The sequence below is a fragment of the Carassius auratus genome, chromosome 8 (genome assembly GCF_003368295.1).
Source record: "Carassius auratus strain Wakin chromosome 8, ASM336829v1, whole genome shotgun sequence".
Taxonomy (NCBI): Eukaryota; Metazoa; Chordata; class Actinopteri; order Cypriniformes; family Cyprinidae; genus Carassius; species Carassius auratus.
The window spans coordinates 30,111,266-30,138,759 of NC_039250.1; the positions used below are offsets into that span (position 1 = coordinate 30,111,266).

At 38.4% G+C, this 27,494-nt stretch overlaps 1 protein-coding gene across 6 annotated transcripts in view; it reads right to left on the reverse strand.

Annotated features, from left to right (window-relative positions):
• The window catches only part of bsna (bassoon presynaptic cytomatrix protein a), a 126,042-nt gene that overhangs the window by 92,517 nt on the left and 6,031 nt on the right, over positions 1-27,494 (reverse strand). For all 6 annotated transcript variants that reach the window (XM_026270699.1, XM_026270700.1, XM_026270698.1 and 3 more), the window contains exons 2-4: positions 17,093-17,591; positions 10,118-11,239; positions 3,142-3,600 (exon numbers count right to left, since the gene is read on the reverse strand). In XM_026270699.1, coding sequence (XP_026126484.1) covers positions 3,142-3,600; positions 10,118-11,239; positions 17,093-17,591 — 2,080 coding nt within the window. The remainder of the gene's footprint in view (positions 1-3,141; positions 3,601-10,117; positions 11,240-17,092; positions 17,592-27,494) is intronic.

A 27,494-nucleotide genomic window follows, 5' to 3' on the forward strand; every position in this document is an offset into this window, starting at 1 on the left:
TAAGTTTGAGAAGTATGCAGCTTTAGCTGATTTAGCAGTGTTCTGGTAAGCTGTAAGTGAGTCTTTGAACATGCGGAAGGAGACACTTAGCCTGTCCCGTTTCCATTTGCGTTCGGCCTTTCTACATATTTGTCTTTGGAGATGAGTGTCAGAATTTTGCCACAGATCTGATTTTGGTTTAGGTCACGTTTTCTACTTTAAGCCAGGCAGAATTTAAAAGTCTAAGATGCTGATCTGCATCTAGGTCAGATAAAGGTTGGTCCAAGTGCCAGTGAGAGCATAGCTCAGTAAAGCACAAGTCAAAGTTTGTGTTGAACTGAGGAGAATAGAACCGTGACATAACAGGATCAGTAGTGGGTTGAAAACGCTCCAGAAGAGACAGTGAGAATAAAATATGCTTGTGATCAGAGAGAGGAAAATCAGAGATAACAATATCAGTGACATCAATCCCATAAGATAACACAAGGTCCAGTGTGTGGCCCTGAGTGTGGGTAGAGTTTTTGACCCACTGCAGTAGGTTAAAAGCATCTATTAAGTCAAGAAACTCCTGCGACAGGGAGTTTGAATGACAGCAGACATGAATATTGAAGTCGCCCAACAAAAGGAAGCGATCATAGTTTGTGGCAATGTTGCCAATGAACTCAGTGAATTGGAGTATAAAATCCTTAGTGAAGAGTCGAGGGCGGTATATCACCCCTATACAGATGGGACCATTCCAATCTAGGTGGAGAAGCTGAGTTTCAAAGCTGGGGAAGGCCATTGCAGGGAACAGCCGGCAGCGTGAGGAGAGAGAGTTATTTAAAATAGTTAAAATCCCACCCCCATTAGGATGAGGAGAGTTAAAAAATGTAAAGTTTGCTGGAACCAGTTCTGATAAGGGAGTTAAATCACCGACCTTTATCCATGATTCTGTGATGAACATAAAATCCAAGTTGTGTGATGAGTAGAAGTCGTTTAATAAAAAGGTCTTATTCACCATGGAGCGGGCGTTTATTAGCGCCAACTTAGGTGGAGGTATAGACACGTGAGATGACGACGCTTTTCTCAATGAGCGCAGATTTCTGTGATTTACTCCGTTTGCCGGGCACGTCGGCCAACACTGTGGAGATCAACCTGAGTGGCAAGACTCAGATGTAGAGGGAAAACAGGACGAAGACATCGGTAAACCGCGTCCCGCGGGTGCCATGCTACAGATCTGCGTCCAAACGAAATGTCAGCTTGTAAATAAGCTTTCAGTTTCGTCATGTAACCTCCGCGGCAACCTCGTTTCCTCCTTCGCTTTCTCCGCACGGTGTTTAGTGGCCACCGGCAGATATCGTGCAGGAAGATAGTTTGGGGAGGCTCGTACGGTTTGTGAAGTGGGCATTCCACGTCCACGGTGTGAAAGTTCGCGTATGAATCCCCAACGGAGATGCGGATGTCTAGGAGAGCTTGACGGGCGTACACCAGCCGCGTACAGCAGGTAAACAACACATCAGACAGAAAGAGAAGAAAACACGAGAGCTGCAAATGGCATGCCAAACACACAGGCGCCATCGTCTGTATAATTTAAATTTTAAAGACTAATTTTCAAATATGCATCTATTAACCAGCATGCACATTCACAGTTATAATACAATGCAAGGAAACGGATAGCGACACCAATAGGCCATATTCCAATTCCTGAAGGGCCATTCAAACATCTAGTAGTTGAATATGTGGATATGATAAAGTGAAAACAAGGCAAAAGATACATGCTTGTTATCATAGACAGATTTAGCAGATGGGTGGAGGCAGTACCATCAGCAAATCTAGGTGCTGGAACGGTAATTAAATTTCTAACAAGAGAGGGAATTCCTAGATTTGGAATTCCATCAGAAATAAGTTCATATAATGGGTCAGCATTCACACAAAAAACTGTGAAACAAGTATTGAAAACAATTGAGAATAAAACAGAGACTAGGATGCATTTGCAGACCTAAATCACAAGGGTCTGTTGAAGGAGTTAATGGAGTTATCAATGCCAGGATAAACTAAATATGTAAGAGTACTAAACTTAATTGGATTGATGCATTACCTCTTGCACTAATGAGCTATCACCTGCAAACTAACAGGAACATGCACTTAATACACAATGCCTGTGCCATTGTGTAGAGGTCCCTATAAAGGACCACCTCTAGAGCAATTACAAATGGAACTTTGCTCTTATATGAAGAAATTAACTGCCATACATAAAGCTATCTATTTTCAGGAAAAACAAAAGAGCCCAGAGATGAATCGGAGACTGCCTGTCCAGTTGTTCGAGGTGACCAAGTATATCTGAGGGTATTCCAGAGAAAGTGGAATGAGCCTAGGAGGGAAGGACCATAGAAAGTGGTGAGAGCTACTCCAACAGCATTCCAAGTGGAGGGAAGCACAACCTGGTGTCATCGAAACCACTGTAAACCATTGAGTTCCAACGGGAAATGCAAAAAGAAAGGAAAACAGACAACCAGACAATGCAGGATAAAGCAATGAGGAAAAACCAGAGACACATGATGAAGTGCAAACTGCCGAGAGCTCAAAAAAAGATCCACAAAGAGCTTTTTTCTTTCTGTCAGATGAACTGGAGAGGACAGATAATAAGTCTGACAATTTATCTGAAGACCATCCTATGCCTAATGCATCTAATAATGCAAACCCAAACTCAAACAATAGAAAGCAACCTGACTTCCCTTCAATTGATTTTTCAACCTTTGAACAAAAATGACAATGATATCAACTCAATAGAAACAATGATAATCAAAACTCGTAGAAAAACTGATTATGAGGTTCAAGGTGGTGAAGACATTAGTCAAATTGATGCATTATGGGATACAGCCCAAACTACAAAAGGGCCCCTTCTCTCTAGGGAGGAATCAAATTGTAAGCATAAGGAAAATTATGACTATTTGGAATGCCCAGTATACTTTATATAAGGAGATAGCACATAACATCTACTTGCAAGGTACTTGGCTTTACACACTCAACTTTATTGAAAATCTGATAATATAATGCATTAAGCATTGAAAATATATGCATGTTCACTTTGGTCTCTTAAAAATATTCAATATTTCTTACACTCCTTATTTACGTAAATATATAATTTGCAAAATGATAAATTACTATGACCCGATGACTTACCTCGTAGTATTTGGTAATACTCTGTAATTCTTTCTTTCCATCTTTAGAATGTGTCTGTACTGAATCTGTTGTTCCTCTTTTTTGAGTTGGTTTATTGTCTCTGTTGCCAGGGTCAGACACTTTATCTAGTTTGGGTGTAGTTTCCTTTCTCTCTTTTTCACCAATGAATGCAGTAGTGGTAGACACAGGAGGTGTTGTAGCTGTAGAAGGCTGTGTAAAAGTTTTTATATCGCTTGCTGGTCTAGCTATGGGGGAAGAGAAACCACTCTGTTGAGAAACAAAAGGTTTCTGCTGTGGTGACATTGTCTGAAGCCCTTGCTGCTGCTTGCTGGAAAGTTGTTGATGCCTAGGTGAACCTGTTGGTTGATGGCTGGGTGAAGAAGGTAGAACTGGAAGAGGGTCAAGTCCACCAGACATTAGTCTCTGAGTCTGACAGTTCAGACAGAGCCATTCTTTCTTCTGCAAAACAACAGAGAAGTTCAAGTTCAATACACAGATGAAAAAATGAATTAAAAAAACTAAGAACAATGTTGCTAACAACATATTGAGTGAATACATGAAAAAATAAATTATTCAGTGAATGTTTTTTGAAAACAGTTTAGGTAATTAACTGCATTAAAGTCACAATGAATCAGGTAGGAATAAAAACTTTTTCTTCCACATTGTGTTTTGTATTGTACATTCAAGTTTAACAGATTATCAAAGAGAAGGAAAGAAAGAAAGAAAGAAAGAAAGCAAGAAAACATGGGGAATTTTATGGGGGTTTTATTTTGCCAAACTAGGGATGTGAAATAGTGCAGTGATGGATACTCGTGTCAACAATTACATTATGATATTTGAATCACGTGTAACTAAAGGCATGGTAATGACTACATCATAACCCAAAGCTACTTGATCTTAGTGCTGCATTCGAAACTATTTACCACAACATCCTTTTGAATAGGCTAGAAAACTTTGTTGGGATTAATGGAAATGCCATAGCTTGGTTCAAATCATACTTATATGATCGTCATCAGTTCGTAGCAGTAAACGAAGAGGTATCATATCGATTAAAAGTGGTATACGGAGTACCTCAAGGCTCAGTACTAGGGCCATTACTCTTTACACTTTACATGTTACCTTTGGGAGATATCATCAGGAAACATGGTGTTTATACTCAGCTCTATATTTCTCAGCAGCTCAATGAAACATACCAATCTGAAAAACTAGGGGAATGCATAGTCTATATAAAAAACTGGATGACAAGTAATTTCTTACTGCTAAATAATGGAAAAAAAACAGAGGTGTTAATTATAGGACTTAAAAACTCTGCATATAATAACCTAGAACACTGTCTAAGACTTGATGGATGCTCGGTCAGTTGTTCGTCATCAGTAAAGAACTTAGGTGTGCTATTTGATAGCAAAATTTCCTTAGAAAGCCACGTTTCTAGCATTTGTAAAACTGCATTTTTCCATCTCAAAAATATATTACTTAATTAAAAACTGAATTACAACCTATGATCTCAATGTCAAATGCAGAAATGTTAATCCATGTGTTTTTGACCTCAACGTTAGATTATTGTAATGCTTTATTGGGTGGTTTTTCTGCATGCTTAATGAACAAACTCCAGATGGTCCATAATGCAGCAGCTAGAGTTCTTACTAGAACCAGGAAGTATGACCATATTAGCCCGGTTCTATCAACACTGCACTGGCTACCTATCAAACATTGTATAGATTTAAAAATCTTGCTTATTATGTATAAAGCCCTGAATGGTTTAACACCTCAGTATTTGAATGACCTCTTGTTACATTATAGGCTTCCATGTCCACTGCATTCTCAAAACTCTCTGGCAATTTGATAATGCCTAAAATATCAATATCAACTGCGTGCGGAATATACATTTCCTATTAAGCACCCAAACTCTGGAATAACCTACCTAACATTGTCTGGGAGTCAGACACACTATGTCAGTTAGAACCTTGCTTACACATAACACACCAATAGTGAAGTGAAGTGACATTCAGCCAAGTATGGTGACCCATTTTCAGAATTCGTGCTCTGCATTTAACCCATCCGAAGTGCGCACGCACGCACACACATGCAGAGCAGTGGGCAGCCATTTATGCTGTGGCGCCCGGGGAGCAGTTGGGGGTTCGGTGCCTTGCTCAAGTATTGGTATTGAGGGTGTAGAGAGAACTGTACATGCACTCCCCCCACCCACAATTCCTGCCGGCCCGAGACTCGAACTCACAACCTTTCGATTGCAAGTCAGACTCTCTAACCATTAGGCCACGACTTGTCCACTACATTTCTAATATTCAAATCCGTTAAAGGATTTTTAGGCTGCATTAATTAGGTCACCGGAACCGGGAACACTTCCCATAACACACAATGTGCTTGCTACATCATTAGAAGAATGGCATCTTTGCTTATATAAGTCTGTTTCTCTCTTAATCCGAGGTCAGGGTAGCCACCAGATCTGGTACATATCCAGACTAGATGATGGATCTGCACCTAGAAAGTACCTCTACAGCCCGAACGTCAATGGAAACCAAGACAACTAGATGAGACTCAGATACCCTATAAAGACCTTGCCTCAGTCGACCACCGGGACAAGACCACAGGAATCAGTTGACCCCTCTGCACAATGTGACTTTGCAGCCTGGAATTGAACTGCTAGTTTCTTCTGGCCAGAGGAGAACTGGCCCTCCGACTGAGTCTAGTTTCTCCCAAGGTTTTTTCTCCATTCTGTCACCCATGGAGTTTTGGTTCCTTGCCGATGTGGCCTCTGGCTTGCTTAGTTGGGGACACTTCATCTACAGCGATATCGTTGACTTGATTGCAATTAAATGCACAGACACTATTTAAACTGAACAGAGATGACATCACTGAATTCAATGATGAACTGCTGAAAAATTAGTGTTTACTATTGTCATTTTGCATTATTTACAGACTATTTTCCTAATACATGCTGTACAGTTGCTTTGACACAATCTGTATTGTTATAAATGCTACAAAAATAAAGATGACTTGACATGACAATCAGGAATATAATATCTCATGTTATTAAGACAATCTGCCACTTCTCTATTACCATACTGTGATTAGCTGTTTCTATCAGAGCGGGGGACACGGTGTGGCCCACCCTTCTTTCATCCTGTGGAATTCATTTGCATAGTCCAAACACAAAGTTAGAAAAGTGTCACTAATGTTTTACCAGTGCATTTCTCACTTTCCAAACCACAACCAGAATACATTTGGCAATGTTACGAACACATTAAGTTCAAACATGATGTAAAAAAGATTGAACTGTCATGCATGCATTCATTTGTCCAATTTGTATAAGATGTTGCACTACACATCGCTGTCACTGAGAATACTTATTTCCCTGAATAAGTATGGGATGTGTGTGTTGTAGTTTAAGGTTTGGGAACATAGTTGTAGTGTAAGGTTTCAGAACATAGTTATGAATGGATTTGGATGAAACTCTGTGATCTCTCTCTTTGTTTCTCCCACTGTTAATGCATCCAGAGGTTCTAATTATTTTTTATGGCAGTCTGTTGGTGGGTGGAAGGGTAGAAACTGCATTTTGAACAATGAGAAGTTCCTTTCTACAAAAGGTCTACTTCTTGCCCACTAAGAGGTGTCTAGCTGTTGTCCTGGCATCTTTGTCTGATGGCGTTGGACAGTTTGCTTATGTTAGTCGACCAAGATCTGATCAAAATATAGCAAATCTCTGTTTACTATTGTGGTCAGAGAGGGGCCCCACCATAAACTGGGCCCCGGAATGTGCTGTCCACTACACAAATAATGAAAAACACACACAAATTCAGAAAAAGAAAAAAAGAAATTGGCTTTGATTCAGTAGTTGCCATCAAATTTGTGTGAAGGATGTGTGTGAATGAAAGTATAGCATGCAGGAATTCTCTGGCAGTGTAAATGAACAAAATGAACAAAATTGTACAGGGATAGTTTAATTATCAGAACATGTTTTTCTGAAATTTTTCTCTGTAAAAAAAGTTTAAGTGGTTATGCATTTTGAATGCATAAAACATCAAAATGATGTTCATATGTGCATTTTTTTCTGCTCACAACAGATCTAAGCATGAAGTAAGGAGATAATTTTGCTTGTTGTAAGTCCACTAATGGGGGCCCCAACAAAAAAAAGGTAAGCTTAAGGCTTTCAAAAGGCTGCAACACTCACACACTTCTGTCGATTTGTGCTACCTCTCATTAAAACAGTATGTAGTACAATGCAACAACAACAAATACAACCTGTCAAATATTGGTTTATTAACGTTCCTAAAATTTTAATTTTAATTCTTCTTTATTCCATTTAATAATAATGCACTTGTCTTGTCCAATATTACTCTTCCAAACCTATTTTCAAATCAGTTGACTGGCCAATTTTTCTTGTTCATAATGGTTACAAACAGGCTTGTTTGTTCATGAAACTGGCGCATCATTATCAAAGGAAAACTGTTTACCAATTACAAGCACATTTTTCACACTAAGGTCTACATGAGGTACAGATCTTACTGTAAGAGAGGTATGTTTCCAAAAATTCAAGAATAGAGAACAAAATATAAAGAAACCTGGATCACTCCTTTTACCCAATAACACATGCGACATGCACAGCTAGAGAGACAGAGTGCATCTGCAGATTCAGTTTTAAGGTCTTTTGAGCCAACCAGCTGCCAGTACCCAAGAAGCATTCCTCTTTCTCCCAAGCGATCTCTTTCAAGAATGGTACACATTATAAGACATGCTTAGAAGTAGTAAAAAAAAAAATAACACTCTTAAAAATGAAGGTTCTAAAAGGGGTTTTTCACAGTGATGCGATAGAAAAACCAATTTCAGTGAACAGTTCTCAAAAGAACCACTTTTTTCTTAGTGTGAAGAACATTTTATATAATCTTAAGAAACAGTCTCCACTGTAAAGAACCTTTTGTGGAATGAAAAGGTTTCATGGATGGTAAATGTTCTTAGTGGAACCATAGATGCCAATAAAGAACCTTTATTTTTAAGAACGTAGGTAACACTTTACTTAAAGCCTTTATATATAATGCATTATAAAAGTAATGCATGAATTATGCACTATAATGCACCTTATAATGCATAGTATTATCTCATGAATATTTGTAACCACAGTTTTAATACATTATAACACTTCACCTCATTCACCTCATTCACTGCTACACATTATACATTAAAACATGACAAACTTAATATTGCAATGCATTTTAACTTTGGTTATAATTATTAAAAAAAAAAAAAGATATGATGCATTACAGCACACATCCTAAATACCTTTATAATGCATTAAATGTAAAGGCTTCAGTAAAGTGTTAATAAAAATTACTATGAAAAGATACAACAACTGTACAACCAAATACAACTAGAACAGTGTTCTGTCAACACTGCACTGGCTCCCTATTAAACATTATATAGAAATTAAAATCTTGCTTATTACTAATAAAGCCCTGAATGGTTTAGCACCTCAGTATTTCAACAAGCTTTTATTGCTATATAGTCCTCCACGTCCGCTGCGTTGTCAAAACTCTGGTAATCTGATAATATCTAGAATATCAAAATCAACTGCAGGAGGCAGATCCTTTTAATATTTAGCGCCCAAACTCTGAAATAACCTTCCTAATATTATTCAGGAGGCAGACACACTCTGTCAATTTAAATCTAGATTAAAGACCCATCTCGTTAACCTGCCTTAAACATAACACACTAACACTTTTCTAATATTCAAATCCGTTAAAGGATTTTTAAGCTACATTAATTAGGAGAACTGGAACCAGGAACACTTCCCATAACACACAATGTACTCATTACATCGTTAGAAGACTGGCATCTATGCTAATATTAGTCTGTCTCTCTCTTATTCCAGATCAGATGGTCACTGCAGTCACCCAGATCCAGTAAATATCCAGATGGTGGATCAGCACCTCTACAGCTCTGAGACACAGCGGAGACCAGGACACCTAGATGAGCCCCAGATACAGATCCCCTGTAAAGACCTTGTCTCAGAGGAGCACCAGGACAAGACCACAGGAAACAGATGATTCTTCTGCACAATCTGACTTTGCTGCAGCCTGGAATTGAACTACTGGTTTCGTCTGGTCAGAGGAGAACTGACCCCCCCAGCTGAGCCTGGTTTCTCCCAAGGTTTTTTTCTCCATTCTGTCACCGATCGAGTTTTGGTTCCTTGCCGATGTGGCCTCTGGCTTGCTTAGTTGGGGACACTTCATCTACAGCGATATCGTTGACTTGATTGCAATTAAATGCACAGACACTATTTAAACTGAACAGAGATGACATCACTGAATTCAATGATGAACTGCCTTTAACTGTCATTTTGCATTATTGAGACACTGTTTTCCTAATGAATGTTGTTCAGTTGCTTTGACGCAATGTATTTTGTTTAGAGCGCTATATAAATAAAGTTGATTTGACTTACGCATACTGCTAGGTCTGATATCTACATCCTTTCACTTCCTCATATGGACACATTATAGGTCATCTAGATAAACTGGTTATTGCCAGGCTCTCTTACATCATAAAACAAGAACATGACACATGCATTATCAATAGCAGCTTATAAAACTGCAGCGCTTTGGAAAGTGCTTCAAAAACAGAGAACAACAGCCATGCATAAGTCTGGGCCTCTCTCTGTGAACACAGAACGCATCACCTACAGTATGATTCACACCATGCACATTACTGCCAGCAGAAAATGAAAAGCTTATTTTTGTCCATTTTTTTTAGGTGGAAGGAATTCGGTTAGCACTTAGAATTAAAAAATAAAGAAAGAAAGAATCAAAACCTATTTTTTCTCATCTAAATGGGAAAAAATGATTTAAGTGAGAGAAACAAGGATTTAAATGAGATTAAAGAGAGGAAATAGGTTATTCTCAGAGGGAAGAAAAAAAGAATAGTCCATTACATTCAGTTTATGATTAAGATCTGTGCAGCTCCTTACCTCCACCAGATGGGGTGTGGGATTGAAACCACATAGATTGCACACCTCTGTATGACACTGGGTGCAAGACCTGTAGTTTGGTGGTTCTTTTGTTCCAACATTGAATGCAGTCTTGCATAGGGGGCATGTAACATCTGGTTTCTGACTAACTGGGTGAGGTGGAGGCTGCTTTTGTGGTGACTGCTGCTGCTGCTCCTGCTGTGTTGTTTGATGATGTGCCGGTGACTGCTGTTGTTTCGACCCTTTTTGATGGTGCACTGGTGACTGCTGCTGCAGAGGCTGTTTTTGGAGAGGGGCTCCAGGATCTTTGGGTAATGACACTCCACCTGGGCCTGTTTTGGCAGTGCTGGGTAGCCCTGCTGCAGTTTTAGCACTAGCTCCAGCATTAGCATCACTAAAGATCACCTTTGTCCCCTGGGCACTCTGGGTACGGGCAGGCGAGGGGTGCGGTGAAGATCCAGGAAGAGGATCAACAGAAATAAGGGTGCTTGCCTGATTTAGAAGAGATGCCCCAAAACCAAACAGCTTAGTTAAACCATCTTGAGGAGCCTCGTGGGATGGTGGGTGATGAGCCGGGGAGCTTCCAGCACTTCGGGTCTTATCGGGTTGCCCCCCAAACCGTACTGAAGTGCTGCGCCCCAGATCAGACTGTGATTGTGCCTTTGCTAAGCCAGGTAAAGGCACTGCCCCTGGATGAGGAATCCGGCCTGTTTGGGCTACCCTTTCGGGACTTTTTGTTCCCAATACCTCACCTCGTTGTCTCTGGGTATCCTTGGACCCTGACTGGAAACCTGACTGTATATATCCTGCTTGTGGTTGTTCTTTTTGTGTCTGTAGACCAGTTTGTGGTCCACTGTGAAGTCCAGTCTGGTACGGTCCAGTAGGACCCATTTGTTTCTGGAAAGCTTGGGTTTGAGTCTGAGGCTGAATTTTCGTCTGTGTCTGGTTTTGGGTTTGAAGCTGCTGCGTGGGTTGAACTGAGGGTTGGGTCTTGGGTATGGGGTCAGCCTTAGGTTGATGAGAAGGAGAATGTATCTGTTGCTGACTCTTGGAACGTGGTGTTGTCATGTCCATTCCCAAAGCCCGCTGCATCTGGCAGTTTAAACAGAGCCACTCCTTGACCTATTGAGGAAACAGATATTAGCGCATTAATCAGCAACATATATACACTCAATATAAAAACTTGGTATCACTTTTTATTTCTAAATTTGTTTTTTGAAAAATAAAATTGACCAAGGACACATTAAATGTCTATGAATTACAGTGAATACACAATGTTAAAATTTACTATTTCGATTTCAAATAAATACAACATTTTTCACTACCTTCTCACGGTGAAAACTTTTTGCATTATAGAAGTGAATTTAGTAGGATATTCAGGAGAAGTTTCGATCCATAATTCAAACATAATACAGACTTTTCTCTCATTTCCAGTATCTGTCGTATGTGGACACTGTTCCGAGCAGATGGCGTAGGTCATCGGCATTGCGTGATTAGTGATGAACACGCAGAAAGAACAAGTCAAAACGCTGGTCAAGGATTTGAAAAGAAAAATGTCAAAGGATTTCGATGTAAGCCAAGTGGTGACTAATTTTCCTTCGCTAAAGTAAGGAAACTTCCTTTGCTCCTCTAATCAAACTAGCATTTCTCAGAGGCGCGCGTGATGCATACATCATATGTCATCTACTCGGAACGCCTTCCACATATGACAGATACTGGAAGTGAGAGAAAAGTGTTTATTAAATTTGAAATATGGACATTATTCTTACAAAAACGCATGGATTTGCTACAGGAGGCTTTTATTTATGCCCCAAAGCCTTGTGAGGCACATTTTATTATGGATGCGCGCACTTTATTTAACGTCTCTCTGTTGAACAAAAAACCCTACCGACTGCAATGATAGAGCTTAGAAGTGCCAGGACAATTTTGAATATAACTCCAGTTGGATTTGTCTGAAATAAGAAATTTAAATACACCTTGGATGCCTTGAGGTTGAGTAAAACACAGGCTAATTAAAATGTTTGGGTGAATTAACCTTTTAAGTTCTTTTGCATCTTGTAAATTCTCATTTAAGGAGGTTTGTGACTATCTCTGTTTGATACAGCTGATCAATTCAACAAATTGGCTGAATCAAAAGGATTTGAGCAAATTGACTTTATTGGACTTAATTTGATCACTGTGCAGTTGTCTGTGTGAGGAATTATAAAACTCCTAGATCTTCAACATGGTTTATTTATATAAGGGTTTTTAAGCATTTTAATGAACAAGCATTTTCACGTGATATTTATTTCAGTGATTTGGGTGTTTTTTTCTTGTATACCAGATGTTAATTTGGCCTGGGACTATTTCACTAGTTCACGCTTACATATAATTAGCTGAGGTATGGTATGCGTATTTGGCGTGCTGTCCGGGGAAGGGCTCCGAGCTCGGGAATGGCCCGAACCTAGAGTACCCCCCCTTCCCCATCTATTATAAGATGAACTTGAAGTGAAGAGATGGGGTGGAGGAAGGATACTGATAAACCGTCAATGGATAGAGGTAAGTCAGCGATATTTATACTATGGGATTGATTACTTGATTATGGTCCACCTGTGTTGATTAGGTTAAGTATCTGACGCGCTCTTCCCAAATCTTATTAATAATTACATTTCAGATCAAGATTTTTATCCATCTGTGATAAACACTCCAGTTAAACAATTTAGAATAATTGGTAAAGATGATCCTTGGTTCAGTGATACCATTTCTACTCTTATAAAACAGATAAATCTTCCATGGGCCAAGGCAAAGAAATCAAATAATTCTAAGGATTGGATTTCTTATAGAGCATTATGAAACAAGTGCACAAAGTTAATTAAAAGTGCAAAGTGTGATTATTATTTGTCTATGAAAAAATTGAAATCTAAATAATCCTGTAAACTTTTGGAAACTAGTCAAGTCTGCTTTAGTAACTAAATTGGTATCTAATTTTCCAAATAATTTAAACGTTAATCACACAGAAGTTAAGGGCAGAGAAGTTATTGCAGATATTTTTTATAATTATTTTATATCAATTGAACCTCCGAGTCTACTTAACTTGGGTGTTCATACTTCTACAGAATCTGTTGAGTTTGCTCAAAGCTGCACTTCATATTCATTTAATATTATTGCCATTACCACTGCACAAGTTCATAAAGCACTAGGTTATTTAGATACTAAAAAGTCACCAGGAAATGATCAAACTGATGCTTACTTTCTACAATTGGAAGCTGATCTTGTAGCTGAACCTATAGCCACTATATTTAAAGGGTTAGTTCACCCAAAAATGAACCCTTTAAATACCCTCATGTCGTTCCAAACCTGTGAGACCTCCGTTCATCTTCGGAACACCGTTTAAGATATTTTAGATTTAGTCCGATAATGGCTAACCATTTCTGTCAGATGTGTCCGATTCGAGAACCGAGGAGCTGATGATGCTGCGCATGTGTGATTCAGCGTGAAACAGACCGACACACAGAGCGTCTGAACCGATGCAACCGGTTCTTGACTCGTGAACGAGTCATTATCTGGCTCGGCTCAGTGTTCATCTTCCGTTCTCTCTTCACAGTAGTTCAGTCAGTGTACTGTTTGAGTAAATGAATTACTCCGGGATATTAGTTTGTTTGAACTCAGAGGGAGTGTCAGACACATCAAAAAAGTTAACAGTTAAAGCTGCAGTAGGTAACTTTTGTAAAAAAAAATTTTCTTTACATATTTGTGAAACCTGTCATTATGTCCTCACAGTAGAATATGAATCAAGCTCCTCTGGCTCCTCCCAGTCATCCTATTGCCATTTGCAGTAATTAGCTGCTCCCGGTAAGAAACAACCAATCAGAGCTGCGGTTCGTAACTTTTTTTAGTGTTCAAAATTTACAAAATGTATATAATAAGCGAGTACACCATGAATCCATTTTCCAAACTGTGTTTTTTTAGCCTGTCATTAATCACTAGGGTGCACCTATAATAAGTGTTTATATCCGGACTATTTTCGATTGCTTCGGAGTACCGCGGCGGAGTAACCCAGTACCTTTGTGATTCTTCATAGACATAAACAGAGAAGTAGTTCCGGCTACGATGTTCTCCCGCAAGATGCAAGCAGTTCTGTTTATTAAGCGATAGAGCGTCAAAAATTACCGACTGCAGCTTTAAGTCTCATTTGTGGATTAATGCGTATTGGAGACGTGGACCGTTTAAAACGATTCAGTTCGATTTGGTGAACTGGTTCAAAAAGATCCGGTTACATCGAATGATTCATTTGCGAACCGGATATCACAAACTGCTTTGTTTTGAACTCTCTCACAACAGACACGGAAGAGAAGACAATGCTGAATAAAGTCATAGTTTTTGCTATTTTTGTACCAAAATGTATTTTTGATGCTTCAAAATATTCTTACGGACCCTCTGATGTCACATGGACTACTTTGATGATGTTTTTCTTACCTTTCTGGACATGGACAGTACACAGCTTCAATGGAGGGACTGAGAGCTCTCGGACTAAATCTAAAATATCTTAAACTGTGTTCTGAAGATGAACAGAGGACTTGTTGGTTTGGAACGACATGAGGGTGAGTTATTAATGACATAATTTTTGGGTGAACTAACGCTTTAATTTAAGTCTCACCTCCAACGAAATACCAAAAATGTGGAAATCAGCAATGGTCATTCCATTTTTTAAAGGGGGGAGATTTTGCAAACCCAAATAACTATCGCCCTATTTCTAAATTGGCATTCTTATTAAAAATATTTGAATCACTTATAAACGATGAATTAAAAAAAATGATAATGATAAGGATAATCAGTCAGGGTTCAGAATGGGACATAACACCATTACTGCAGCTACATTAGTCTCAAATTATATTAGATAACTTCTCTAGATAGTAAAAAGTCATGTGCTACTTTTTTTATTGATCTGTCCAAAGCTTTTAATCACTTGATCACAAATTAATGTTACAGAGACATTAATTTCAGAATGCATTCAGTGAGTGTGTGTCTGTTGAAAATTACAATTCACCTTTTCTCCATGTAAATACTGGAGTTCCTCAATGATATGTTTTAGCAACTTTGTTATTTTCTGTTTATATTAATGATTTAGGTCATGGAATAGACTCAGCTAAAATACATTTGTATGCGGATGATACAATTATTTATATGGCAGCATGTTTTTTGTTTTGTTTTTTTAAACAAGCTTTACAGCAACTGCAGGATGCTTTTCCAATTATGCAGCGCTCATTGTTGCAGTTAAAATTGGTTTTAAACTCAAATAGGACAAAGTATATGACTTTTAGTCACAGTCGCACTATGTTACCAGATTTGACAAATACAACCTTGAATGGTTCACTTATAGAAAGAGTTAATTCTTATAAATATCTGAGTATTAGCATTGATGAAAGATTAGCTTTTAAAATATACATATTGTATCCCTTATAAGGCCCGCAATAAATTAGTACAGAGTACATTTTTATCAATAATTGATTATGGTGATCACTTATAAATGCATGCAGGAACTTCTTTACTTAGAAACTTAGATTCTGTTTATCATGCAGCATTACGGTTTGTCACTGGTGCAGAGTCAAGGATGCATCGTTGTATTGTGTATGAATCATTAGGTTGGTTATCTTTACATCAAAGGAGAAAGTTACATATGTACTTATTTATCATAAAGGCTCTATTACAGTATGTAAATCTTATATTTCTAATTTTTTAACTTTCCATATAAATAGTCGTTGCATTAGATCAGGTTCCTGTATTTGGTTAATAGTTCTAAGGGTATTGTCACAATTTGGTGCTTTCTCCATTTATGCTCCTAGGGCCTGGAATGAATTGCAAAATTTAATTAATCTTGACACACTTCCAACAATGAGTATTTTTAAAAGACTTTTGTATAATTCTTTAAAGGATCCTTGTAATTGCTTCTTGATCTGATTTTATTAATGAATTGTGATTGTGTAATTACTGGTACTGTCTCTGTGATTCTTTTTGTATGAAACTTTATGTGCTGCCGTCTTGACCAGGTCTCACTGGAAGAAGAGAAAGCAATATCTCAATGTGATTTCCTGGAATAATAAAGGATAAAGTGAAAAAAGGAATAATAATTAAAAATATATATATATATTAGTGTCAATGACAATGATTTGAATGAAAAACATAATAAAGGAGGATGCCACAGAAAACACACATGCTAAACTAAAAGATTCTAAGAAGATAATCTTGATAAACTAAAGCCGGGCTCACACTACAGGAGTTTTAAAATCATAACCAATTTGGAAATCTTGTTGGAGTACACACATGAGCAAAATCTTTGCAGATTATCTTCTCTCAAATATTAAGCATGCACACACTACAAGATTTGAACATCGTGGCACATCACACACTGCAAGATATTATTAAGATAATCTTGCCAGAGGGAGCGCCTCACATGATCTCACGCAGCAGATCGTCACTGATTTTTTTTTTATTGTTTTTTTTTAAGCATGCTAGCTTTGTGCATTCACCCGGTGCATTCATACTGAGGCGATTTCACTCAAGTGCTTCTCTTTCTCCTTACAGTTTTGATGCGTTTTGCCATATTATACAGGCAGTTGTGTTACTACAAAATGTCAAGAAACAGTTTCCTCTATCTCCACTATCCAACGAAGCCGCACATCAGCTGTTTTGAAGTTTTGCGCATTAGCTCTGAAAGTACTCATATAGCCATCATCATCCTGATTTAATCTTAAATATCAAACATGTTTGATAATAATCGCCCCGATTATTGATAGCAGATCGGTAGGTGCGAGATTCGATCAGTGAACGCATCACATTACCAGATAATCCGCGCCGAACATTAGGACAGATCGAGGTGCTCGACAAGATTTTTGCTCCGGGGCTGAATCGGGCTAAAAATCCTGTAGTCTGAGCCAGGCTTAAAACATACTTATAAACAAGTATTTAGTAAGAATCACATTTATCCAAAATTCTTACCCCTGCAAGGTGTGGGTTGGGGTTGAAGCCGCACTGGTTGCATACTGTAGTGTGGCACTGTGTACACTTGTTAAAGTTTGGTGACCCATCAAAATTTGTCAACTCTGTAGTATTGCAAACTGGACAGAGCTTACTGCTAGGCATTGGTGCAATCTGGGGAACTGAGTATGGCGAAGTTGGTGCACTGGCTCTATCGGGAGAAACTGATGGTGAGCGGCCTCTCCGACCACTACTGCTGCTGAAGTCCACTTGGAGGTTGCGTCTTGAGGCATGTTGTCCAGGGCTTTGGGTGGGTCCCATGCCCCCTGATGAAGCTTGAATTTGAGAATGATGTGAAGAAGTAGTCTGGGAATGTCTAGGTCCATCATGGACTGGCTTTTTGTAAGGGTTTCCACTTGCTTGAATGCCACCCATGCCAAAGTCACCACCTTGCCCTCGATCACTACCGCTTCCATAGCCTAGTTTTGGGCTTGATGGTGGGCCTCCCCCTCCAGTCAGCCTGAATAAAGCAAAAAGAGCAGGAGAGAATGAGAATATCTGATTATTATTTGGCACAACCTTCACCGTTTTAACTAGCCTGCTCTTAACTTGAAACACATTTAAATGGGTCATATGACGCTGCTAATTATTTTAGAAAATTATTTTGTGTATTTGGTGCAATGAAATCCATTTATGCAGTTTAACATTTAACACATAATTATCCACATAATGTACATTATTGATCCTCAATGCCCAGCTTTTCTGAAACACATCGATTTTTACAAAGCTCATCAATCTGAAAAGTGAGGTGTACGCTGACTGGCCAGCTATCCAGTGCATTGTGATTGGGCAATTACCTCAAGCTTGTGACGGAAATGTTACGCTCCTTTCCATACTGTGATGCCGTGTGTCCTATCACGACGAGACAAAACAATTAAACCCACTGCATTGGAGGCATTTGTAGCATCCAGTGGAGACATAATTACTGATTATAATGACTTACACAGTTAATCAGCCTTAGCTGGCCCTGATCTGGGCCAAAACAGGTTTTATTACTGTTGGCAATTCTCAGCCTTAAGTAAACCAGAATCCCCAAATCTGAGGCACACCTGAGCCTTATATAGCCCAGACCCAATTGTATATATATATATATATATATATATATATATATATATATATATATATATATATATATATATATATATATATCATATCCAAATTTTACAGTACCATTATAAAAATATGCTATCTGCTATGAGCAATGATTGTATTTTTAAGGTGGTGTATGCCATGTAAAATAAAAGTTTTATTTATTTATTTTTTTATGTCCCATTTATTTAAAAAGTAATATGGATGATAAGTAAAGAGAATGAGTGCACCTTTCAGTTACCAGGTTTCAAGATTTGCATGTCTGATGTCAGAACACATGCAGATTACTGCAATCAGAGTTCATCTACAGTCACTAAACATATTCCCTCCATTAGTTGCTCTTTTCTGAACAATCAAGCCTAAAATCTAACATAGAATCATGACATTTAACCGTCAGCAGCTTTTCAAAGTTTGTAAATGTGTTCTGGCCCAGATCCGGGCCACACAATGACTTTTCCCTCTGCCCAAGTACCGCAAAGAATGACGGCCCCGGAAGTGGCCCAGAACTGGATTAAAGACTCTGTATAAAGTATCCAGTTTATAAGAGAAACGTAACAGATAGACATGTAACTTAATCATAATTATTTATTACAGATGTGACAAAGAGCAGTACCACAGTAGTCCAAATGACGATGCATTGCAGTTGCAGTCCACTCTGGGAGAATATAATAGTAGTGCGAGGAGCAGGCCATAATTTAAGTTGTTAAACGCTGAAACGTAGCAGCCGGACATGATAGAGACAAGATCAATGCTATGAGACTATAAATTTACGAGCTGTGCTCCAGGGTGGCAGACATGGAAGACCGAAGTAGAATTTCCAACCTACGTTTAGTTGGGCTGAGGGAAGGAGTGGAGGGTGACAACTGTATCGCCTTTTTAAAGGCGAATCTACCTACGTGGATCCCATCTGTTGCTAACCGAGACATAAAAACAGAGCGAGCCCACCGCATGTACACTGATAGAAACACCAACGTTAGCCGCCCTATCACAATTATATTAAGTTGATAGATTATACTGATAGACAAGCAATCCTTAATGGTGCAAGAGCCATTTTTCCCGTTAAAAATGGCACAGACACTTTGCGCTTCTTCCCGGATTTCAGTGCAGACACCACCACTGTTGGGAACGTTACTTTAAAAAAAGAGTTAGTAACTGAATTACTCTATAATAAAAGTAACTCGTTACCAGGGAAAATAACTATTTGCGTTACTGTAAAAAAAAAAAAAAAAGTTGATATATGTCAGAGAATTTGTATTTTTTTTCACAAGTCAGTTAAAATGAGTAGAACAGACAGGTGTTCGTACATAACTTTCTATATTTATTGCACGTCAACAGACAGCAAGAGTTTTATCCTGCACTTCAAGTATTATCTTTGTAAGAAAAGTGTCACTGTTGCGTGTGTGTGTGTGTATTTGGCGCCGCTGGTGCTGCCACGTGTGCCGGCATGTGTGTAAAAACACTGGCTCTGATTGGCTACCATGAAACTCTGCCTTAGCTAATCATAATCACTTATCTCATTATTAACCCACCTGCTCACTCACTGTTTGAGCCAGGGGTGCATTCGGATTGCATAGTTGGTTTATTAAATCAATGCATAGTAACGCACCAAATTTAACGTTCAGTAACGTTAATGTCGTTGTAACGACGGAAAAAGTAATTAGTTCGATTACCTCGTAACTGAAAAAATAACGTTGTTGCCTAACGCCGTTCTTTTAAACTCCGTTATTCCAAACACTGGACAACACTAAGAAACAAAAGGCCTTTGCTGAGGTGAGAAAGCAGATAGAAGCATCTTGGATTCAAACGTTTCTCTTGTAGGGGGCGAGGGGGCGAAGCGACGGAGATCCATATGGACCACCACCAGATGTATACAGCAGAGCATCAGCCTACACTGGCCACTGCAAGCAACATCGCAAGCTAGCTGGTTCAATATTTCAGAATGGGACTGTGGACTTTTTTCTTGCTGATGTCATATGGGTGAAGTATGATGTGGTTTTCATTAATTCAATTCAATTCAAGTTTATTTGTATAGCGCTTTTTACAAAACAAATCGTTACAAAGCAACTTTACAGAAAATTATGTTTCTACAATATTTAGTAGTAGCTTGTAGTTTGTGCACATTTGACAGGATTTTAGAAAAAATAAAAATAATAATAATAATACAAGACGTAGTCAGCTAGACGATGAACTATCAATATTATCAATTAAGTTATTATATGATTCAGTCACACATTTAGCAATAATTGTTAGTTCTGTTTGTTGATTCAAGGTTAGCATCATCTGGGGTCCTCTGAGGGTCAGCATCATCTCTTCTCAGGTGTTCTGGATCCAGACTGGAGTTTGTGTAAATCCTAGTTACCCGTGGTGAAACATAGAAACAAAATACAGACATCATTTGCATAGCTGCTGATCCAACAAAGTAAAATTAGTTTAACCCAAGCTAATGAATAAAAATGCACCTTTGATCAACTACACTCACAATTAAAAAGATACATTATTCAAATGCTTGGCGAAAGAGATGTGTTTTTAATCTAGATTTAAACAGAGAGAGTGTGTCTGAACCCCGAACATTATCAGGAAGGCTATTCCAGAGTTTGGGAGCCAAATGTGAGAAAGCTCTACCTCCTTTAGTGGACTTTGCTATCCTAGGAATGACCAAAAGTCCAGCGTTTTTTGACCTTAGGGTGCGTGATGGGTTGTAACGTGGTAGAAGGCTAGTTAGGTACGCTGGAGCTAAACCATTTAGGGCCTTATAGGTAAGTAATGATAATTTGTAACTGATACGGAACTTCATAGGTAGCCAGTGCAGAGACTGTAAAATTTGGGTAATATGATCATATTTTCTTGACCTCGTAAGGACTCTATCTGCTGCATTTTGGACGACCTGTAGCTTGTTTATTGACGAAGCAGGACAACCACCTAGAAGTGCATTACAATAGTCCAGTCTAGAGATCATGAATGCATGAACTAGCTTTTCTGCATCAGAAACAGATAACATGTTTCGAAACTTGGCAATGTTTCTAAGATGGAAGAATGCAGTTTTTGTAACATTACAGTTGAGACTATCTCGATGCTTAACAAATAGGCATGTCATTTTTCACCTGCAAGAGCAAGAGCACCAATAAGACTGGCCTAGTCTAGGTTATTCTTTGGATCAATAGCTGAGGTTTATCTCACTCTTTTTGTTTGCAGCCAGTTGCAGGTGGTTTATTTTTTATTTATTATATATATATATATATATATATATATATATATATATATATATATATATATATATATATATATATATATATATATATATATATTTATTTATTTATTTATTTATTTTCCCGGTTGGGTTTCTATACTTGCCGGCCACAAGCAAGTCTCATCCATCTGATGCCGTAATCTGGATCTCCCTTCAGATGTCGCCAGAGTCCTCCTTGTCGGCTAGCCCAAAGCTTTTTATCTGCCAAACGAGAGGACCCAGACGTCCATTGTCCTGAGTCTCAAATCTCCAGTCGGAGGCTTCATGGCCCCTCTCGGTCAGCCTTAGGCCCTTTGCCCACTTAATATAGTAGGGGCTATCAGTCAGTAGGGCCCGTACGCCGACACTGTGACCTATTCCGGTCAAGGCAACTCCGGCCCTCCTGGTCGGGCATCACAACCACGCTGCTCCTCCTCATCAGCCGGTAGGGCTCACTGTTCCAACGCCACAAGCTCCCGTTGAGCATCGGCTCGAGCCCTACTGACCGGGGCGCTCACAACCACGTAGTTCAATACCTGCAGCCGGTAGGGCCTACCCTTCCAAAGCCTGAGTTGCTCCCGGAGTACGTAGGCTCTTCCGGCCTGCCAACAAGATGACTTCTCAGAAAAGTCAAATATGCATACCATACCTCAGCTAATTATATGTAATCGTGAACTCGTGAAACAGCTGAAAGCTGAGTAGATGGAGCGCGCTGTCTGGAACGGCATCAGGTTCAGCCAGGTTTCCTTGAAACACTGAGCAGCAGAATGTGAGAAATCTTCCTTTGTTTGGAAGAGCAGAAGTATGTCTGTTTTGTTGAGTAGAGAGCAGAGATTTGCCAGATGGATGCTAGGCAATGGCATTCGAAATACACGCTTTCTGAGCTTGATAAGCACGTATGCTCTCTCCCCCCGTCTGCGCGTTCTGAAGCGATTCATCAACGCAGCTGCTCTGCCGATTACAACGTTCAGTAAAACGTACAAATAATTGTAATCCGGTAAAAGATTTTCTGGTGTGTTCTGCCGAATGTTCAGCAGTTCATCCCTGGCGAAACTGATTGTGTTTGATAAACAAAAAAACAGGAAAGACGAACATAAACAATGCAAACACTGGATAGACAAGCACTGAAGCAGCCGTCTGCGGTCCCATCGTGAGCCTATAAAAGTCCTTACAGCCTAAAACAGCAAATAAACCAAATCTAACAATGACACTGGCCAAACAAATAAATATAGTAAGCAATGGGATAAAAACGACAGATAATTTCCATGTTTTTGCCACAAAATTACATTTTAAGCACTCTTTCTCTCCCACTCTCTCTCCTTCACAGATCCACATACAGTTTGCACACACGTTTATATATGCGCTAATTTTATTAGCGCTACTCTGGCAATTTTATCAGTACAGTTTAACAACTTAAAAACTACATGACTTCTCACAAGTGAGGTAAAAACAGCACTGTGAATAAAACGATCTTAAAGTTTCACTATTAGTACAGACATTGCTGCCGAACACTTTTGAGAGATGCATAGACTCACAGAGATAATCCCTCTCTCTCTCTCTCTCTCTCTCTCTCTCTCTCTCTCTCTCTCTCTCTCTCTCTCTCTCTCTCTATATATATATATATATATATATATATATATATATATTTCTCTCTTATAACTTAATTATTAACTGGATCAGTCTGCTATTAACAGCTCAAGCCACCTTTACTCGGTTTAAAATGAAGTTTTGGAAATAGCTACGGAGACGTTGGATAATGAGATGTGGAAGAAATAAATCCTACCCATAATAGCGTTTTAAGTACAAAAAAAGAAAAGAATAATGCCTTGAAATATATCATCTGATCAATGTTTTGATGTGTGTTAACCGTAGCATAAGCTAAATAATTGACTTTAGTTCGTTGATTCACCCCCCCCCCCCCCCCCCGACAATATTCCCTTTAAATTTAACTGCCACAAGTAAATGCCACAAGTAAATGGACACTCTTATGCTTACTTACAGCTAACAATGTAACATTTTTATTGTTTACCATATAAATGAGTAATTCTTGTGTTTTTCTAGTTGATGTACTGAGTAGGTAAACATAGCAAGCCATTTACAGCTCATTCAAAGGAGAATCTAATGGTGCGTTCCATTTGTATTCAGAAGTCATAGATTGCAAGTTTCCAGTAGGAACTTAATAACTGGATCACTGCCTCAAGTCAGGGTTCCAGCTCGTAAACTCGAACAAACTGAACAATGAATTCAGACCCAATACAGAAGTGAAACAGTAGTAATATATTGTTTATTACCATTTCTGTTTGTTGTGTTAAACCACCTCTATTTGTGTATATCAGGCGTCGGCACCCTTTTGGGTATGAAATGGCATTTTTAATGGCTGTACCAATCTACTGAACAACACTGTATGTGTGTGTGACAGGCCAATAGTGCATTAAAACATTTCAGGTTAATCAGAGCTTTATTTGATACACACAAACACACACATCACTCGCACACAAAGAACGCAGACTGCGATGCGTAAATTGGTAAAATTTGCATAAACAGAAACATTCAGGAGCTCAAAAACTTGTTGTTGATGCTGCTCTATGTCGCTACATTTTATTTGTTACAAATGGGGGGGGGGGTAAAACTGCTGTTTTTGAAATAAACTCACAGCTTTATTGTTTGTAAAAAGATATAGGTAATTCACATGCAACTTTGGTTTATCTCTCTCAAAATAGCATTAAGAAAAAAGGTAGCATAGTTTGCATCACTGTATATAGCTGTCAGTCATTTAACATTTTTGTTGTAAATCCACTGACTAATATTAAATGATTTGCAGTTTTGATCTCACTCTCTTTCAATATTAAACTGACGCTTTGCGCTGGAATTAGCACTCTGCTGTGGTGAACTGTAAACTTATTTTGATTTATTTGGAGATCTCAATTATATTGACACTGACAATTGCTGTTAGACCATTGAGGCATTGATCTGAAGATCCTCATGTGTGCAACAGTGGTGTACATGATTTACTGGAGACTTGCGCATCTGTAGATTAGTTTTTCAGTTGTTCAGTTTTTCCTATTGCTTGTGTGCCAGTGATTATCCCTCTGCATACCACTGTTGGCATGTGTGCCAAAGGTTGCCAACCCCTGGTGTGCATGATATGTTGGCCTTGTCAGTGTAAAATACCACTTTCTATCGATTGGTATTTATATCAATGGATTTCCAACTTGTGTGCTGGAATACGGTCAAGTCAGTTGTGACATTATTTCCAGCACAGAAATCTGACTTATGAGGCAAATAATACAAAGTGTTAGCTAATAGGGTAAATTCTGAAACCAGTCATGGCAGGATGTCAAAATGGGTTTCAGACATGGGCGTAGGTTTAGGGGGGGACACTAGGTACTAGTCCCTATCAATATTTTGAGATGACAAATTTGTCCCCACCAATATTAAGCAAGCTCCTTTGAACTGCTATTTGGATCTTTGCACTGCTATTTTGATCGATTCTAACGGCCAGGACGACGACAGTACAAGAAACGCCGTAATTTGATTGGCGGCGGGGTATCTGACAGGCTACACGCGCGGGCCGGGATTACTTTTGTGCTTGAACTAGCAGTGAGCGGGTGGTTTGTGCGCATGTTGACGACGCCGATGGTAAGTTACCAGGGCTGTCTCTCTGCCACATACAAAGGCCAGAGTAAAAACATTTTAATATTTCGGGGTTTTTTTGCCCCTTTTTGTACTTTGTAGATGCCACCCAAGAAGAAGAAAGGGGACATAAGAAGCTTTTTCATAAAGCAGAGTCAGAGTGTAAGTAAGCAAAATAACTAGCTAGCCACAAAAAAACTAGCAGTAGTGACTGACCAGGCTTTCAAATGCAGATTCTACTGTGGAAAATAGTATTAACTGGTGATAGTATTACCGAGATAGAATGCTACGTTAGCAAGTAAGTCAATTAGCCTGTACCTTAACTTAGAATCTTGCAGTCAACATAAACGTGAGTGTACTGGACGGTAAATAGTGTTTATAATAGAAAAAGGTTATTATATTTATTTATTTAGATTTGTTTCCTTGTGGCAGAGTATTTTTTGTTAGTGTAAAGACTAATTTACATAATAATTGATCTTAATAAAACGTTTGGTTGTTCAGCATTACACAGTCTCAGATTTTTTTTTTTTGAGAGTGCATTTTTGAGATTATACAGTTATACTAAATCACCATTAAATCAATGATATTTTACAGCAAAATAATTCCCTGGGGGGGGGGGGTAGTAGTGTTATGGGGGTGTCCCCACCAAAGCTGAGACCAAACCTACGCCCATGGTTTCAGAAATGAGCAATTTTGCATTTTTGGTCATTTAATTTTGCATAATAGTTCCTCTCTATTGTTATTGTTCTTATTGTGAACTGCTATATAAAAATGAACTTGATCTACTGATGATGTTTCTTAAACATCTAGTTGTAACGCTTTCAAATTATATCCCATGTGAATGTATCTTATTTTAAAAATAAATACTTAAAATATTATTTTTTATAATGTTTCCTGAGGTGCACTTATAATCTTAGTATGTTGCTATTGTTGTTTTTCATCTGAAAAAAAAATTACAAATTTGATATAAATGGTAATTTTCTACCCTGAAGTTTATCCTCTGATTTAAATAACCTATTGAAAAAGGTGCAGGTCTACTGTGAGATTTTAATGTAAAATTCCACTGCACTGCTATGATGCTAACATCTTTGCAAATAAAATGAGCATTAAATGTTTACCTCGTTTGAGAAGATTTACTGAGGTTTTACTATAACAGCCGCCAATATGAACTGTTAATTTATTATTAAGCATAATTTATTAATTGTTATGAGCCATAATTGTTTGTGATATTTGACCACTGGTTATGTATCCTGAAAACAATTCATTTTAATTCAGCATTTGCATTATCTTATATTAGTAATGTCTCTACAAACTTTCATAGATGCGGTTGCCAGGTTTCAAGAATTTAAATCCCCTAATCAGAGCAAAATTTTTAAGTTATTGGCTCATTGCTGTCTGAATATTTCTGAAGATATTACATGTCGACCCCATCAACATCAGAGATCCATTATGCCAAAACTGTAGATGCAGATGCTTTTTGTGATCAACAATAATTCATGGGTTAATTGTGTTTTTATGGAATGGTGACTTTGGTGTGAAAAATTACTGCTGCATGGTAATGATTGCTTACTGGGAATAGCTGTGAGTTTTAAGCATGTAAAGAAGCAATATGCTGAACATATCATTAACATCATCAGATTTGTCCACTGATGCCATACAGGCCAAAGGCTTACCTCAGTTCAACTTGATGGTCGTTTCTTCAGAATAATGTCACTGAACTCAATTACAACCAAAAATCCCAAGGGTTATTAGGTGGAAAGCCAGCTGACAGATTCAGGGGGACGTAAACAGAATTTTCTTGGTAGAGAGTGAGATGAAATGTTATTGATGAATGTTCAATAGTATTTGTTTATGGTCCTTTGACTGACATTCTGTAATAAATGTATGTCCCTGCACAGCCACAATTCAGTTAGAATTAAAATGCAACACAGCTTTAAAATACTGTGCCTTTGGTTGTTTTGTTCAGGAAACATAGAGCACATTAGATGGTTAGTTTACTTCTTCTCTACTCTAGCCTACTGTTAAATGTTGGTATTGTGTACTCTTTAATTGTTTGTGATGTTCCTGATTTCTAAGATGCTTTGGATAAAAGCATCTGCTAAATGACTAAATGTAAATGTCTACTGGGACCAGCCATTAGCCTTGCCCAAACACCAGCCTGCTTATTACGCTTCACTTCTCTTTCACTCAGCTTGAACTGCCACCTCTGTCGCATGCACTCAGTAAGACTACAGTATCTTGAGAACACCATTATTTTATAGTGTAACCAGCAACTCTAAGGTAAATCTGTTCTCATGGAGTGTTGCAAAGCTGTAACTTAGGTGTTGAAACCTAACTTAGGTAACTTAGGTATAAAAACTGTTAAAAAAAATGTGGGGGAAAACAGCCTTCCAGCCTAATTATTTGATAGAATAA